The sequence below is a fragment of the Abramis brama genome (genome assembly GCF_963993115.1).
Source record: "Abramis brama genome assembly, chromosome: 10".
NCBI classification, from domain to species: Eukaryota; Metazoa; Chordata; class Actinopteri; order Cypriniformes; family Leuciscidae; genus Abramis; species Abramis brama.
In genome coordinates this window covers 10,955,672-10,973,578 of record NC_139972.1, presented here as the reverse complement: position 1 = coordinate 10,973,578, position 17,907 = coordinate 10,955,672, and the positions used below count along the sequence as shown (strand labels likewise).

Genomic DNA, 17,907 nt, shown 5'->3' with positions numbered 1-17,907 from the left:
GGACACGAGTTCATTTTGTCGAGATAACGAGTTTAATAAAGTTGTATTAACCTAATGACCTTTTTCTCTTCAAAGTGTGGCTATACACTTGCAGGTGTTGATTATAAATTAATTCACTGTTAGGCCCATTAAATAATAATGATAAACAACATTTAAAAAGTATATAATCATCTGACTAATTAAAATTAACCTAAAAAAATAACATGCTAAATGGGGGATATATATATAATGGGGGATATATACAATATATAAAATTAAAAAATAAATCGTCAGAACGTCTCTCAGTTGCTGAATGTCGAGCAACAACGTTGCTACTGTCGCGTGCAATGTTTAGGAACTTATAGGCCTATATCAGGTCTCATCAGCTGTGCAATTAATTAGTAGAGAAACAATTATAAGAATCTGAAAGGAAAAATGATAAACAAAAAATAGCCTATAGCCTATATTATAAAGTAATTGCGTAAATAAAGTAGGCTAGCTTTGAAATGTCTTACGATTTGTAAAGATATTTTCCTTTTTTGCTCAAAAGTATTAAAACTTTAATTGTCATTTAATCTCGTCATTATGTGGGCCTATGCGATAATGCGTAGCCTACCTGCATGACAACTGGAATATCAAAAATGATATAATTGTTAAATTAACTTTTTATTCAACACATTTCAATGTAGGCTACTTAAGCCGACTGTATCATATTCTTTATATTCTCTATTTATTTTTTATTTTTTTCAGGCCTCCAAATTATCAACATAATTAACTTTGCTGCAAAACCTGTTTCACACGATGCCTTTGTCATCTGACTGATGGTCACGAGGGCTTGTTTACTCGGACTTGTACCCAGAATTGTACCAGACTGTATTTCACGAAAATGACCACAAGGTGGAGCCAATCATCGACTTTTCAAGATCCTTCACAGAGTAACAATATCACTATTTTCAGAATTTTTGCAGGCTGAGTTAATTCTTAAAAATATATATATTTAACAGGCAATGTATTTGGTGCCACTGCCAGTGCCAGCAACCCTACAGTTTCGGTTTAGAGAATGGCATTTTATTTGAAACTTAGCAATTGTAAGCGGTGGTCAAGTAGGCTAGTTATTGAGGAAATCTCTCTCTCTCTCTCTCTCTCTCTCTCTCTCTCTCTCTCTCTCTCTCTCTCTGGACTCAGAGTCTCGAGCTCTTTCACGCGACAGAGCATCAAATGAATTCACCTGAAATCTTTCAGCGACTCTTATTGTTGATTCTGCTATTTAATTTAGATACACATAGGCTATTACATTTCACTGATTGATCTCCTTGTGTTAGTGTGAGAAAGATCAGGAAGAACAGAAAGACCGGAGGAGTTTTACTACAATGAAACGAATATTGATCCTGATGCTCGCGCTTGGGCTGTCCTGCGTGCGCGCGCACAGAGGTAAGACAACATCCTACATCAACACATCTTTACTTAAAAATACGACATGATACATTTATGAGACAAAACACATAACAAAGCATTTGATGAAAAAATTAATTTCTAGTAGCCTACTTGACAGAGTTTTTTATGCGCTTCTTCTGAATGACCTTCATCCTTTCGTGAAAATATAAGTTTCTGCTCACAGTCAGATCATGTTAAACTCTAGCTTTGCAACATTCTCATTAATTGTTTTTAATTAGGAGTTTTGATGGTCGATTGAATGTCAGATTTGTAGATGGTTTTTGTAATGAAACTTTGATACTGGTATATTTATCGCAGTGCACTGTGTGTGAGTTTTTGGGATAAAAATCTTCACAATAAGTGTCATTATGACAAAATTTGAGAGTTTTGATTTGAGAGAGTTAAGTGGTCCCGTTTGCAAGTGTACAAATATATTATCTATATATAATGTTTATGTTGTTTATGTAGTGATTTAGATTAACTTAAATTAATTAAATACTCTCTGGCAATTCTGCTGTAATATACGACAATAGTTTACAGTAAATCAGATTTTGAAAGGGTTTAAGAAGGGTTTGAGATAACATGGTTGCCTTTGTGTGTGTGTGTGTATGTGTGTCTTTACTGCATAAACCTTCTCATAAAAATAAATTGGTTTGGTAGCGTGTCGTCACACCAAACTGAAGATATAAAGTATTAAGCTTATAATAATGTATAATTTCTCAGCTTCTCTCTTTCTCCTGTTCTTATTCTTGTCTTATAATGTTGTCCTGCCCTGTCCCGTGATCCATGTTTTTGTCTTTCTCTTTCCATTTTCAGTGTTTATCCATCCTGTGTTTCAACTTTGCTTGTTTGTGTGTTTCATTATTCAGTTGACTAGCTAGAGACTCCTCAGGCTGTTTGTCCCTGTCACAGAACAACAAATCTCCATTTCTCTCTTATACAGACACAGACAAACAAAATAACTGTGTGTCTCCATTTATACAGTGGTTAATTTGGCCTGGAATGATCTGAAACATCTGGAAATCACAAAATATCGGATCAGTGTTAGCAAATGCCATATAGATTAGTATTGGTAGTTAGACACCTTTGTGTTTGCAGCTACTGTTACACACACACACACACACACACACACACACACACACACACACACACAAGCACACAACACACACACAAAAATAAACTCTCTCTCTCTCTCTCTCTCTCTCTCTCTCTCACACACACACACACACACGCACGCACGCACGCACGCACGCACGCACGCACACACACACACACACACACACACACTCACTTACACAAACACACACACACACACACACTCACTTACACAAACACACACACACACACACACTCACTCACTCACTCACACAAACTCACACACACTCTCAAAAACACTCACTCACACACTCACTCACTCACTCACACTCACACACACACACACACACACACACACACACACTCACACTCAATCACACACACGATGGGCAGCTGCTGAATTCTCAGGTCAGTCTATTGCGTTATGTTTCTAAGCAACAAAGGACAATGCATTATTATGAAGAGAAAGGAACTACACAGTCTCTGGGTTTTCAATCAATGACATCATGGACTTCTTTCATAGTTTTATAGAATTATGCTCAAACTCAAGGTATTAGGTCTGGTGGGATATAAATATAGTATATACTGCAAATATGTCTTTTCACTGTTTTTATTGTTTTTAATGGTTCTTAACTGGCAGAAACTATTGATTTTAAACAGGGTTGCACAATGATTTTAGTGATTTTTTTTAATTTATCGGTAACGGCACACTTCCACTTTCTTTTTCATTTAAATTGCCTTTATCATCGCCACCTCACTTAAAGTTACTCATTATAATCCTGCTAACGTAGTAACACTTAGTAACACACATCTTTCAAATCTTTCATATACTTCATTGAAACATTTTGATATTTAAAACTATAAGTGAATCCCAAATTTTTAAATATGATTATGTTAGATATCGTTTCAATCAGAATGTCGCTACTGTTTGTTATTAGTTAGTATATTATTTGTTATTATAATATTTTCAAATAATGATCAAATATGACATGTAGCATTGACTTTTAAATATTCACATGGATATTTAAAGGTGAAATGAGTAATTTCTGAGCCTCTAATGTCACCAAACAGAATAGAAAAAACAATTACAAAATAGAAAGTATTTTAAATGGACTTTTGGAACTGGATCTTTGTAAGACAGCGGTGATGAAGAGTCTTCAACTAACCAGGATGGCTGAACAGACCTTGTTAGGCTCTTGGGTTTGGATTTGCTGAAGCAGCGTTTTACATGCCTTTGATTAATGTGTCGAGGGTCTAAACCTGTGTGGGTTCTGACAGCTCTATGATTGATCATTACTCGTGTATCATATTTAATCATTAGTGGAGTGAACGTGTCATTATCATCGTCATCATCATCATCATCATCATCATTAGACAATAGAAGCTACATGTTCCTCATCTCTCAAATGTGTTGTGTTGTGTGTGTGTGTGTGTGTGTGTGTGTGTGTGTGTGCGTGCCTATGTGTGTGTGTGTGTGTGGCCACTCATGGGAGGCTCACACCATATGTTCTTCACTCATTTCTCCTTTAACTCTGTGTTGATGAACGCACAGCTCTCTACACACTCCTCATGCAGGAGGTGCAGTGTGTGTTTTAGAGTTTAGGAGCTCTTACATCAGGTCTATGTGAGAATTACAGCAGTATTGCAGAGCGTTCCTCATGTTCCTCTATCCAGGGGCTGCTGGGATTCCAAGAGTGGACAGGATGGAGAAAAAGAAGAGAGAAAGAAATATTAAGTAAAATATTATTATGAAAACAGTACTATACTATATTACATTATATTGAACTCCCAAAATAAAAAAAAACAAAAGGTTGCAGGTCTTAAAAGTACATATTTACATGTAAACCTAAATATCACAATTTCACAAATGTAATGGTCCTTTTTATTTAATTAAATATTAATATTAAATAAATAAGTAAAGCACTTAAAGGGATTTAAGCGGAAAAAAGCAAGTAAAACAGTATTTTTTTAAATGTATTTATTAATATTTAGAAATAATGTTTTCATTTGAAAATACACTCACATTTACTCTTAATCGCATGCTTATATGCTGAAAATGTCTCAGTTTATGTTTCTTGTCTCGTCACATTAAGTTACGATTTACATAAATCCCGTAAATTATGTACTTTATATCCAAAACAGCAAAATTTTACAAAAAAGTTGCATGAATGCAGCCATTTTGGTCATAGAACAGTTGTCAAATATGAAATGTTTGGCTGCGCACTCTTTCACCATTAAAATGGAAGTTTAAAATTCCACTGCAATGGAATTCAAGCTCTGCTTCTGTTCTTAAAGTTGCTCCAAGCGAGGTCACGCATTTTTTAGGCCGAAACATTTTTTGTCACATACAGCAAACATCTCCTCACTATCCGCTGGCTGCCTGTCCCCTGAACACATTGTAAAAAAAACGCGGTCTCTGTAGACAGCCCAGGCTCCACAAACGGCAACAAAAACAAACTGGCCCAGCCTGGACCACGAAACATAACAAACAGTGTTCCAGCCAATAACCGACAAGAATGATTTGGGGGTGGGGGTTGGGGGGTTAGTGCGCGTGCACATGAAGGGGGGTGTGGGGAGTGGAGGAGAGAGAAGCATGAAGAGGGAAGTTAGATAGAGGAGAGATGTCCTAGACAACGACTAACGTTAGAATTATATTCTCGTGAATTTTGATATGGCCGACACTCGACCAAAGAGACGATGTTCCGATGAACAAATAGCAAAGAAGAGGGAAAAGGAGAAGGAACACACAAAGTCCCGAATTTACATCAGGGGAGGGGATGGGGATGAGGAGGAGGGAGGGTCGAGCTAGCCTCTGTTTAGTTTGACAATACTTCGAACGTCAACAAGAAGTGACGTCACCCAACATCGCTCAGAGCACCTTTAAACATTTTGACAATTACAAGTGCTGTCAGACATTGGCTGCATCCGAAAACTTACGCAGTGACTTGTTGCCTCGCTGTCAGGCAATGACAGCGAATATTTTAGGCAATGACTTTGCAGGCAGTGTTTGCTCACGAAGGAACCTCGCGAAACTGATTTCAGACAGACTTCTGAGGCAGCGTAATAGTTTAATGATCTATTCTACAGCAAAATAGAGGGAGCTTTGCTGAGAATTAAGTATTATTAGTATATTTAATTACTACAGTAGTAATTTCTCGCTAGAAATAACATCAGAAGTGAAAATTGTTAAAAAATTCACATTTACACACAAACTGACCACCAACCGCAACTTTCAGACGCCATCTTTCTTTAACTGTCACCGAATGGAACGCACAGGATTGTGGGAAATCAAAGGCAGCGAAGGATACATCTATGTATCGATCAGATGAAGAAAAAATCGAAAAGATCAGATGAAGGTCTCTCAGGAGACAGGAACTGAAACTACTGGATTTGAACGTGCCTTGATGCCTTCCTACTTTGGAGTGCGTCCTCCGAAGACAACATTTTTACGTTTTTGGATGCAGCCATTAACATTTAGTAGTTTATGACGATACACTTAGCTCACAAGATGAGACTATATGATACGATACTGGGTTCACGAGAACGAGATGAGATGATATTTTAACACTATTTTTAAGAAATCTTCAATGACAAAATATATTACTGGAAAAATAGTCTTTATTCAACTGAAACTGAGAGTCGCAAAATACAAAACAATGAAAGTACATTTTGAAACATTTTGAAATATTTTAAGTCAGCTTGTAATAAATGTCACTTCAGTTCTACTTTCTGAGTATGATTTATTATATGCAGTAAAAGACAGAACAATATAATGCAATAGGTTTTGTCACAAACTCAACTCCATCATGCTGATATATCACAAGCTTTTCATCTTGATGAGAAATCACGTTTTAATATCACAAGATCTCACCACAGCCATATTACAGTTTTTTTCGATTGCTAAACGACAGTGAACACAACTGGAGCTACATGTGCAAATCTCTAACTACAGTCTGCACTACCAACAGTCACCTGAGCTAAACACTTCACATCACCTGCAAAACTCATTCCAAGCAACACAACTCTTAACACATGGCTCAAAACAGGCTCAGTGCAGCCAAACACTATGCACAACCCTCACTGAGATAACACACACTGTCACTCAGAACACACTGAGAGTAAAAACACTAGCATCAAACACCAATACAGAAAATACAAACTTTTCATCTTTACAGTTTGAACAATTTCAGTGACTTCATACAAAGTAATATTTTCTTCAAAGAAAAGAGTGACATTCTTTCACATGATTTATTTAATTTTTTAGAACATAATTCTTTAAGGTAAATGAAAATTAGCAGTTTGCTTCAATAGTCTGTAGTAATTTACGGAATTACAGTAATGAGAAAAAAAAGGTAGAAACTAAAAGTACATACTGTAATTCGAACAAATAATTGAGGGGCTAATCCTGCCTCTCTCTAGCATCAGGCCACAGGTTTTCATCAACATCACATCTAATGTTCTCTCTTGCCATGCACCTGCGGAAGAACCTTCTGGAGCGCCTTATCCATCCCTGGCTTTCTGAGCTCTACCTATATATATATATATATACTGTATATATATATCTATATATATATGTGTGTGTGTGTGTTCACTAACAAGTTTAAAACAAGACACCTGCTTAGCCTTTCAGCTGAAATTGCAATCAGCAGTGTTTGAAAGGCACAAGGCTGAAATCTATTCTGTTTTGAATGTGTGGTTCACAGTTTTGACAGCAGTGTGTTAGCATTTGAACAAAGTGCTGTAAATCCACAGTGTTGTGCAGGTTGTGGTTAAAGTCATGGGATAAGTGTGTAGAGTTTTGAAAACTGTGTTCAAGCAATGAAAAACGAACTAGAGTTTGGTCCACATGAACTGCTGCTGTGCAGACTGTAGTTAGAGTTTTGCACATGTGACTCCAGTTGTGCCCACTGTCGTTTAGCAATTGAAAAAAACTGTAAGTGTTGGTTTTGTCATCCTAACAACATACAGAGCAGTTCGTAATAGAGTGCAGCAGAGCAGCATCAAGAATATCAAATATCAATTTTGAACAAAGATTATTGGAGAGGTTGTGTCCCCCTCGGTTTCCGGTGGTTATAGACCTGATGTTCTGAATGCTATTGAAATATATTGAATTTTTTTTTTTCTCCATTGTAGATTCTCCATGAGACTAACAAAGTCACTCAATATACTGTTGTCAGCATGTGTGTGTGTGTGTGTGTTTGTCCAGAGAGTCCGCTGAACTCTATCGGGTCTCATCTCCGATCCTCTCATCTCCAGTAATCTTTGTAGAATTAAGTTGATTTTAATCCATTAGTGCAGCCTAATGGCACCATCTGAGTCACTTAATCAGACGCCTTCACATTATGTGATCAGAGAGACGGATTTTGGATGGCTCTGGCCCTGAAATCCTAAAGATGGCATGATCCTGAAAAATAAGATAAATTAGAGAAAATACTTTCAGAGCAGACCTGGATGTCATCTCACATCTTTTCTACTCGTCCTCTGTCTTATCGCTGCCGGTATCTAGCAAACACAAACCTACTTCTTTCTTATTTCTCGTACATATAACACAAACACAATTACACACACATTTATATGCTGAATATATGCACATGGAACTGTCACATATCCTTAATCAATCTTATTGAATTTGCATAGAACAACACAACACTCATTTTCATAATTCACAAAAAATTATTATATTCTATTTGTATATTTCCTGTAACTTTGTTCTGTCATTCCTTCCATGATCTGAACTCATTGTCCTCCAGTGATGAGATGAAAGGAACCATTTTGGCTCTAAGGCCCTGTTTACACCTGGTATTAAGATGTGTTTTGGTCGATCACAAGTAGACGATGGAGACACATTCCCGTTTACACCTGGCATGGGCGTCGGAACCATTGTATATGGGTGGGACAAGACCCACCCACTTTTTAAGACCAATGATATTGGACCCACTTACTTTTACCGTCTCTCTCTGATTCAGCGCATTTGTCTTTTCATAGCGCCGTCAGTCAAAATCCATTCCACTTGAGGAATTCCCTAATAAATTAAACTCCATTTCCGCTGAATAGCTACATTATATTTCTCAACAAACCGCAAATGAAAGTAACCGCCCGTTGTACCCTTCCAGTCAAATATTGCGTTGCAAACATCAATAACAGCTTTAAGTTGTCATTGCTGGCAAATGACCATGATATTAGCGGGATAATCCACGTGCATTTAATGCACGATGTGGAGGCAAAGAACCGCCCGACGTGAAGTGGAGTTTTTTACTTGTTTTCATTAAAAGGCACCAGAATACATGAAATGGTATTTAACAGTTACTCCATTAAACATTTTTCTGGGGGAGGACCCACCCACTTTTTTTTTCCGCCCATGACACCTGGGGCCCTATCTTGCACCCAGCGCAATTGACTTTGTACACCGACGCATGTATCATTCCTATTTTGCACCTGCGCACAGCGGACTTTTCCCTCCACAGACGCACGGCGGTAAATTAGGGAATGAACTTGCGCTCCCGCTCCTTTTACGGCCCTGACGAGAACGACGGTCTCCTCGGCTGTGAACCACACCTGGCAATTTCCGTTATAATAGCAATCCGCCATGGAACAAGCGCGCCTGCTCTTAAAGGGAATGTGAGATGTCGCTCTGATTGGTTTATTTCACGTTACGCCCAAACCACACCTATGAATAATGAAGCTACTTCAGACCAACCCATTTTAGATTTGCGTCGGGCGCAAGAGTCATTTATCCTGCCGATATAATAGCAACAGCGCCCAAGACCCGCTCACAAAGTTACTTGCATTTCGCGCTTGATACTTGCGTTTCAGATCGTTAAAATAGGGCCCCTGGTGTTTTAATCCGTCTCTTTTGTCCAGTTTCAACTCCACTTCTGCCCTGATTTCTTCGAGGGGAGGGTCTATGGGTGGATAAATGTATGTTTTTTTGTTTTTTTTTTCAGATCTTTCAATCTAATGGACAAAATAAGCTTGCACAATTTACATTTAGAGTGTGTGAAATCAGGAATGTTGAGAGAACATTGTGTTTTTCATCTTCAAACCAAACTTGGGTCTTCAGTCGACAAAGTTTAAATCCTGTCTGGCTAGCAAACGTCCCATAATGTTCACGTATTAGGTCAGTAGGCGGACTTTTGTGGCTGTTTGAACACATTCGACCACATGAGCATTTACACTACGAAAGCAATCCGGTCTAATGCGTTTTTGATGACCTCTGGAAGTGGTGGAAAGTAGACAAGCTCAAAACGTAAAGGAGCCATTCTGGCTCTGCTCCCACATCACCTCTGTGTTACAGGCTCAAGCTGCAGGGGAGCAGTCGCACTCCTTCAATGCGAACTGCTCTGCTGCTCGGAAAAATGGTGATTATCATGAGCGCTGCGGTTGGGATTGAAGCCACGAGCCTCGCTAACTAGTACTAATGCTAGCAGGTCTCAAGCTGAGGAAACCTTCAGCCAGAAATATGCAGTTAATGCCAGATCTCATAAAGCAAACCCTTATGTTGCAAAAATAAGACACCGAAGCAACTTTCCACAGTGAACAAATGGCTATATTGTCTATACCAGGGTTCGTACTATTTATTTATTTTTTTAGGACTGGGTGTCAATACAGATTTCCTTGTTAAATTCTAAAATTCTTTCTGTAGTAAGTGCAGGCTTTCTTGTTAATGTTAATGTTTGCTGTTTCATGTTAAATTTATCAACAGGGCCCAAAATATTCAGTTCAATTGCTAATTATACAACAGATATAATAATCAACACAAACAATATTACTGAAGTAAACGTCAAATTATTTATATATATATATTTATACATATCATCTACCTGTGCTTCTGTTTAAAATGTTGGGGTCAGAATATTGGCGTAGATTCATTAGAAACACTAATTCATGCAAGAAACACTGGCATATAAAATCGATGGGATTTTGCGAATCGATATTGAGATTGTTGAAATAAACATTGAGATTAATTGGAAAAATAATATATATATTTTTTTACCTTGTCTTGTTGATTTTGTTATACATTAAAACTAAGTTCCTGCTAGAAATACCCAAATACAATGTCATTTGTGAGAAGAGATGAAAAATAAGAGAAAGCGAGAGCATGCATTTGGGTGGGAGATTGGACACTCAGGATGGAGGAAAACCCACAACAGCTGCCAGCGGATTAAAACAGCTTTAAGATAGATTAACACTTTATTTCCTCTGTTGTGTGTGTGAGAAAGAGAGAAAAGCAGGCAGAGAATATATTACTGTGTGTTGATTTAGTGCATTTCTAGTGCCAAAGTTATTAGTCTTGCAGGATATACAGGAGCTGAAATGCTATCAACAGTCAATGAAAGTCCTACTTATTTTCCATGTCTTTCAAAAAGATGTCGATTTTTAGTGATTTGGCCTGGTTTCTCCCAAGGTTTTTTATCTTCATTCTGTCACCTGATGGAGTTTTGGTTCCTTGTCAATGTTGTCTTTGGCTTTTGGCTTGCTTAGTTGGGGACACTTAATATTCAACAATATTACTGATCTGCATTGACATCATTATATGAGAACTGAGCTGGACGAGGACATCCCTGTTTCTCCAGAGCGGCTGTATAGATAAATGAACTAAATTAATAACTTTTTCACAACAGAAATGAATTGAACCATCACTGAACTTACTTAAGCTGGACTATAACACTATTTTCTTCTAGATGCTGTACAGCCGAAACAAACTTTGTTGCATTATTTTCCTGTTATCACTGTAAAGCTTTCTTTGAAACAATCTGTATTGTTAAAAGCACTATATAAATAAAGGTGACTTGACTTGACTCAGTTCAATTTCACACTCCCCATTTGCCTCATCTTTCTTTCTGTCCTCCATTCTTTTCCTCTCTCTCCTGTGCTTCCCTCAGCTTTAGTTGGTCTCTCTGGGACATAAAACAAGTAAATGATATGGCCCTGACCTTCAGAGAGCACGCTTTATTTCTTAAGATGAAAAATTGTGGGTGGAGAAGAAGGTGAGAGAATATCAGGTGCACATGTGGGTTGACCTTTTCAAAGAGTAATTCACAAGTGACCGTACATTAATTACAAATGATTGTATATTTTCATTTGCTCTGTATCTGTCACAATTGTATTCAGTCAGCGCCTCTGAATAGAAATCAAACAACATAGCTTGTATGTGGTCTTAAAGATCCAAATGTGTTAAAATATGTTTTTATATCCCATATTGCATTATACATTTTTTAAATTAACCCACATAATTCATTGTACAACATAAAAATTGAATGGCTGCTGCAAGCCGTCGGCTCATTTTTAAATGGATGGCTGTAAAATACACTGATTTAATATTAAACTTCAGACTTCAATATTGGTTCTGCCTCAAGTGTTTCTTTATCTCACATGCATGTATCTTGAACATGAAATCTCTACAAAAAGAAATGCTACATGCAAAAGGAACAATCCATAATGCTTTAACCCCTTCTTAGACAGGATGATGTCAAATCTGCTGGAGAAGAAGCAAGCCAGCACTGTTAACATTGTTGTGTGATGCTTACAGCAACTGGTGTAAAGTCTCGTTCACAACAAGAATGATAACTATATCTAACTATATTAGCGTCCACACCAGCGGACAATAATGCTCTGTTCATTCGAAGCACACTGCAGTTTTGTCATCTGCTACTTTAAATGCTCAAGCTCTTAAAAGCAGGATGGATTCTGATTGGCTGTTCGTTTTTTTTATCGTTCATCAGCTGGAAAAAAAATGCTCTGAAAGAGCAATACAGTTGCATACAATTGAGTTCATTCATGTCAATATGAATTGATTGAACAGTATTCTTAGAAAGGCCTTTGTGAAAAGGACCAGGTTTAGATGTGCAGAAGTTTCTATTTCAAATCAGATTCACGATGGTTTATTTTTGGACTTAAATCAAAGCTAATTTCTTTCTCTCTCTTTCTTCTCTTAGTGAATAAGCACAAGCCGTGGATCGAAACATCATACCATGGCATCATCACAGAAAACACAGATGTGGTTCTGTTGGATCCTCCTTTAGTGGCTCTGGACAAAGATGCACCAGTTCCATACGCAGGTACAGAAAGCAAGAAATTACAGCTTTATAGGCTACTGGGTTTGTAGTACATCACTGCACACACATCTTTCCTGAGGCCGTCTCAGTTGATGAGTGTGTGTGTGTGTGTGTGTTCCATCTGTTCTTTTTGGTTATTAGATGCGTTATGCGTTTCCAGATCCCCGCTGGTTGCCAGATCGCACTGCCAGTGTATCAGATACTCCAACTAAACTGTATCTCTCTGATACACGTAAAATGAGTCACTGCCTGAGGGGACACACACACACACACACACACACACACACACTTGTTGGGTTTCCATGTTTTATGGGGACTTTTCATAGACATAATGATTTTTATACTGTACAAACTGTATATTCTACACTACTATCTATCTATCTATCTATCTATCTATCTATCTTGTTTGCTACCTTAATAAGATTCAGGTGGAATTAATTTTTAAAATAACAATTAGCATAGCTCAAAAAAGGAATCTTTCTTTTTACCTCCAGCTCTTATTCTTTCATTTTTTTTTTCCTTCTCTGATTATTTAATGCCACTGGCGGATTTCATTTTCTCTCCATAAAGTACTATCAGATTTAACAGTCTCTTCACTTTCTTATTCCTCCTAAATAAATGAGTTCTTTGGGGAGTGTTAGTGGAGGTTTTACTGGCAGAATTCTGTTCAGACATCTGCTGGTGAAAGAGATCGGACCCCTTAGAAAGACAGTGAGATCCCTGATACCCAACACACACACACACACACACACACACACACACACACACACACACACACACACACAAACAATCACTTCACACACACACACACACACACACACACACACACACACACACACACTCACACAAACACTCACTTCACACACACACACACACACACACACACTCACTCACTCACTCACTCACTCACTCACTCACACACACACACACACACACACACACACACACACTCACTTCACACACACACACACACACACACACACACTCACACAAACACTCACTTCACACACACACACACACACACACACACACACACACACACACACACACACACACACACACACTCACTCACTCACTCACTGACTCTCACTCACTCACTCACTCACTCACTCACTCACTCACTCACACACACACATACACCGTCACACGTTGAGTTTCCATGTTTTATGGGGACTTTCTAGGCGTAATGATTTTTATACTGTAATAAAATAAATATTATAATAAACATATCTAGTTTAGACAGACGGACAGATTAGAAGACAGCAGATAGATTAACCACTTGTAGATAGATTAACCACAAGTTTAAAGTTGTAAAGTTTACAGCATTTTGAACTGAACCATGAAAATATTATCCATGCATGCAAAAGCACACGACTGACTGAATTAGGTTTTTAGTTGACACTTAACATGTCTTCGATGTGATGTTACAGGTAATGTGCCTATAAAATGCAATGAAATATGAAGTGTGATTAATGGTTCTCCAGCAACCAACGATGAAGTGTAATTAATTAAGAGGGTGTGAATTATGCTGAAACAAGAGTGAGTTTGTTAAGAGGGTAATTGTTTCCAGGTTGCAAAACAACATTCTGAATAATTGATGGGCGTAAAGCTCCAGTGATCTGAACAGAGCATTCTAACAGCTTTACACAGAGCGGTGTGGATGGAAATAGCCAGAGGTTCTGAAAGTCAAAGGTCACAGTGAATGCTAGATGAAATGCAAGATTCATCATGTAGTTGCTAAGCAATGCTTTGATATGTTTTACTCTGAAACACTTTGAAGAACTTCACCTTAAAGTACAGAGTAAATACTTAAAGATAATTGTGAAGGACAACATATAAACCAAAGGTACAGTCTGTTATGGTTATAATGGAGGATAAATCAAGCTTTATTTTGACTAGATGGAAGTTATGTATTTCCTCTGAAATACCACTTAACTGCTTTAAAACACCAGGGTCTGAAATGAACATTTGTTAAGTGGCAAATGCGAGTGAAAAATGCCATTGCCGATTAAAAATACACATTTGCCAGCGGGTGGCCACAATGGGGTCTTTTTGTGACAGGCAAAATATAAGGAAAAACAGCTAAAGTACAGTAAGTAAAAAAATAACTGCTACAAATAAGCTATAAAAGACTGAAGGGATAAGTGCTAGAATGAGTGACAGAGGGAAGGACAGAAAGCGTGCTCATGGTGTGTGTGGTGAAGGGTCACTCCGAGTGCAGACGTATACGACTCCCACAAGGCCTATACGACGCTCCGTCTCATAAAGAGACAGTAACAGAGAGGATAAATTATGTGGTGTGGGCCTTCAGCCGGCTGTAAACACTGATTAAACACATGGTGGTAAATGAGAGACTGTATAGTATAGCTGTGTTCGATTAGCGCCGCCTTCATAGTGTTCAATGTCTGCGTAACATCATGCATTCATACAGTATTCAGTATTTGTAGGCATCTACAGTGTTCACTAAGACTGCATTAATCGAGAATACAGTAAAACAGTAATACTGTGAAATATTAATGCAATTTAAAATAACTGTTTTCTATTTGAATATTTTTGAAAATTTAATTTATTCCTGATCAAAGCTGAATTTTCAGCATCATTACTCCAGTCTTCAGTCAATGTCACATGATCCTTCAGAAATCAATATAATATGATGATTTGCCTCTCAAGAAATATTTTATCATTATCAATGTTGAAAACAGTTGTGCTGCTTTTCTATAAACCGTGTCACTGTTTTCAGGATTCCTTGATGAATAGAAAGATCGAAAGAACATATAAGAAATAAATAAATATCTTATTGACCCCAAAGTTTTGAAAAGAAGCACAGGCAATGAGAGACACTGAGAATGAAGAATATCCTGATGAAAATTCATTGGTAGAAAAAGTGAGAGAAGACTGTCTGAGGAAGACTGGAGGAAGAGATTTGAGCGAGAATTCTTTTGTTCAAGGGTTTTCTCTCTCTCTTTGAGCTTTGTGTTCAGCTGACAGCTTACTGGAAATACTGGAGAGCATGTCAATCACACACACACACACACACACACGTGTGTGTGTGTGTGTGTCCTTTTAGTGGTCCTACCTTCAATTCATGTGCTCCATACTGATTTTTCATTCCTCTATATATGACCAACGCTGTCATGGTCATCTCTATATCCATATTTATGTGTATAATCAGAGCATATCAGAGTGTGTGAGTGTGTGTGTGTGAGTGTGTGTGTGTGTGTGTGTATGTGTGAGTGAGTGAGTGAGTGAGTGTGTGAGTGAGTGAGTGTGTGTGTGTCCCTTTAGTGGTCCTACCTTCAATTCATGTGCTCCATACTGATTTTTCATTCCTCTATATATAACCAACGCTGTCATGGTCATCTCTATATCCATATTTATGTGTATAATCAGAGCATATCAGAGTGTGTGAGTGTGTGTGTGTGAGTGTGTGTGTGTGTGTGTGTATGTGTGAGTGAGTGAGTGAGTGAGTGAGTGAGTGAGTGTGTGAGTGAGTGAGTGTGTGTGTGTCCCTTTAGTGGTCCTACCTTCAATTCATGTGCTCCATACTGATTTTTCAATCCTCTATATATAACCAACGCTGTCATGGTCATCTCTATATCCATATTTATGTGTATAATCAGAGCATATTCAACCCTGGCAGAGCATGAATATATATATCACAGTTATGGAATATCAAGGGGTCTGTTTACATCCAAACCACACACCAGCTATATCCTCTATAGGTTTGTGTGTGAACTGGGCGGCTCTCTGAAAAACTTCATTCATATCTCTCATATCCCTCCACGGTCCCTTTCTTTTCTCATAATAAAATAATTTCAACTCAAATCAATATTTCAAGTCTATTTATTTATTTATTTGGCAAGATAATGTCCGGTTTCCCTTCTTTATTGCAAAATAAACCCCCTCAGCATGATACAAGACTGGGCAAGTCACCCTATCTGGTTTTATTTTGCAATAATTTGCAATAATCGACTCGTACTTAACATTCATCTCAGGTGATACAGTCACAAGTGGTCAGACGAGACAGACTGCTCTTTATGATTAGTATTAATGCATCTCCTCTGACAGCTTATGATTGGATTTTGTGAAAACATTGCTCACTTACATTTACATTTCTGCATTTAGCAGATGCTTTTATCCAAAGCAACTCACACAATAGAGAAGCGTAAGCAATTTGTCACAGAAAGGGCCATTCGCACATCCATTAAAAGCATCAAGATGGAACAAAACAGAATGAAACAAAATTCATGTTTATAAAAACATGTAGACCAACAATTAAAAAATAGCGCAGGCTAAATGCAAGAGTATGCCCTCTTACTAGTGCATCACTACATTTTGATAAAAATGAAGCTGGAATAACACACAAAATACCCACACATTCTGAAAGTAATTTTTTTCATGTGCATGAATGCACTATTATTAATTTTTAGTCTTTTGTACTCGCACATGCACAAAGATATAGCCAGTGAAAGATTTTGAAATATTATTCAACAAAGGGATTGCTGCTTTTTGCCGCATCTCACTCGCACTTTCTCTCTCTGTTGTTTTGTATACGTGGTGAACGTGGAATTATTCTGAAGATGAAAGAGAGGAGAGATGGAGAATACTCTTATCGGTGTCGGACAGCAGCGCTGTTTTACTCAACACACACACACACACACACACACACACACACACACGCACACACACACACACACACACACAAGAATAACTAGATTTTAAAAAAAAGGTCAGGGTGTAAAACTCGCCTGCACAATTCTAGAGTGTTGGGGGTGGTTGTCAGCATCTTGATGTCCATTTTCTAGTCTTTCGGGGGTTGCTAAGGTGTTGCTAGGGTATTGTAGGTGGTTTCTTACTAGCCAAAGTCAAATTACATCAACATGAGGACTCAGTGATGATGTTGGCTTGACTAACATTATAAGTGGACTTGTTTAATGTTTAATAAATCTCTTCTGCTCACCAAGGCAGCATTTAATTGATCGAAAATACAGTAAAAACTGCAATATTGTGAAATATTATTTAAAATATTATTTAAAAAATTTCTATATGAATATATTAATTATTAAAATGTAATTTATTCCTGTGGTCAAAGCTGAATTTTTAGCATCATTACTCAATTATCAATTATTGTTGCTCAATTATATCGGTTCTTATTATCAATGTTGAAAACAGATAATAGAAAGTTCAAAAGAACAGCATTTATTTGAAATATTTATATTCGCGAAAAACCAAATCCCCATTCATTCAGTGAGCGTGGCGGACACCCACGTCTCCAACGGGACTTCCAGGACCGCAGGGCGATCTGGCCGTGCCCGAGAATGGTGAACCTTCCTCGGCGTGCCAC

General features: G+C 37.8%; 1 protein-coding gene across 1 annotated transcript in view; it reads left to right on the top strand.

Annotated features, from left to right (window-relative positions):
- The first annotated feature begins 985 nt into the window (after nt 1-985).
- Nucleotides 986-17,907, top strand: part of clstn2b (calsyntenin 2b) — a 63,545-nt gene continuing 46,623 nt past the window's right edge. Inside the window, exons 1-2 of the mRNA XM_084125956.1 lie at nt 986-1,410; nt 12,444-12,566. Of these exons, the coding sequence (XP_083982082.1) occupies nt 1,350-1,410; nt 12,444-12,566 (184 nt within the window). The 5' untranslated portion in view covers nt 986-1,349. The remainder of the gene's footprint in view (nt 1,411-12,443; nt 12,567-17,907) is intronic.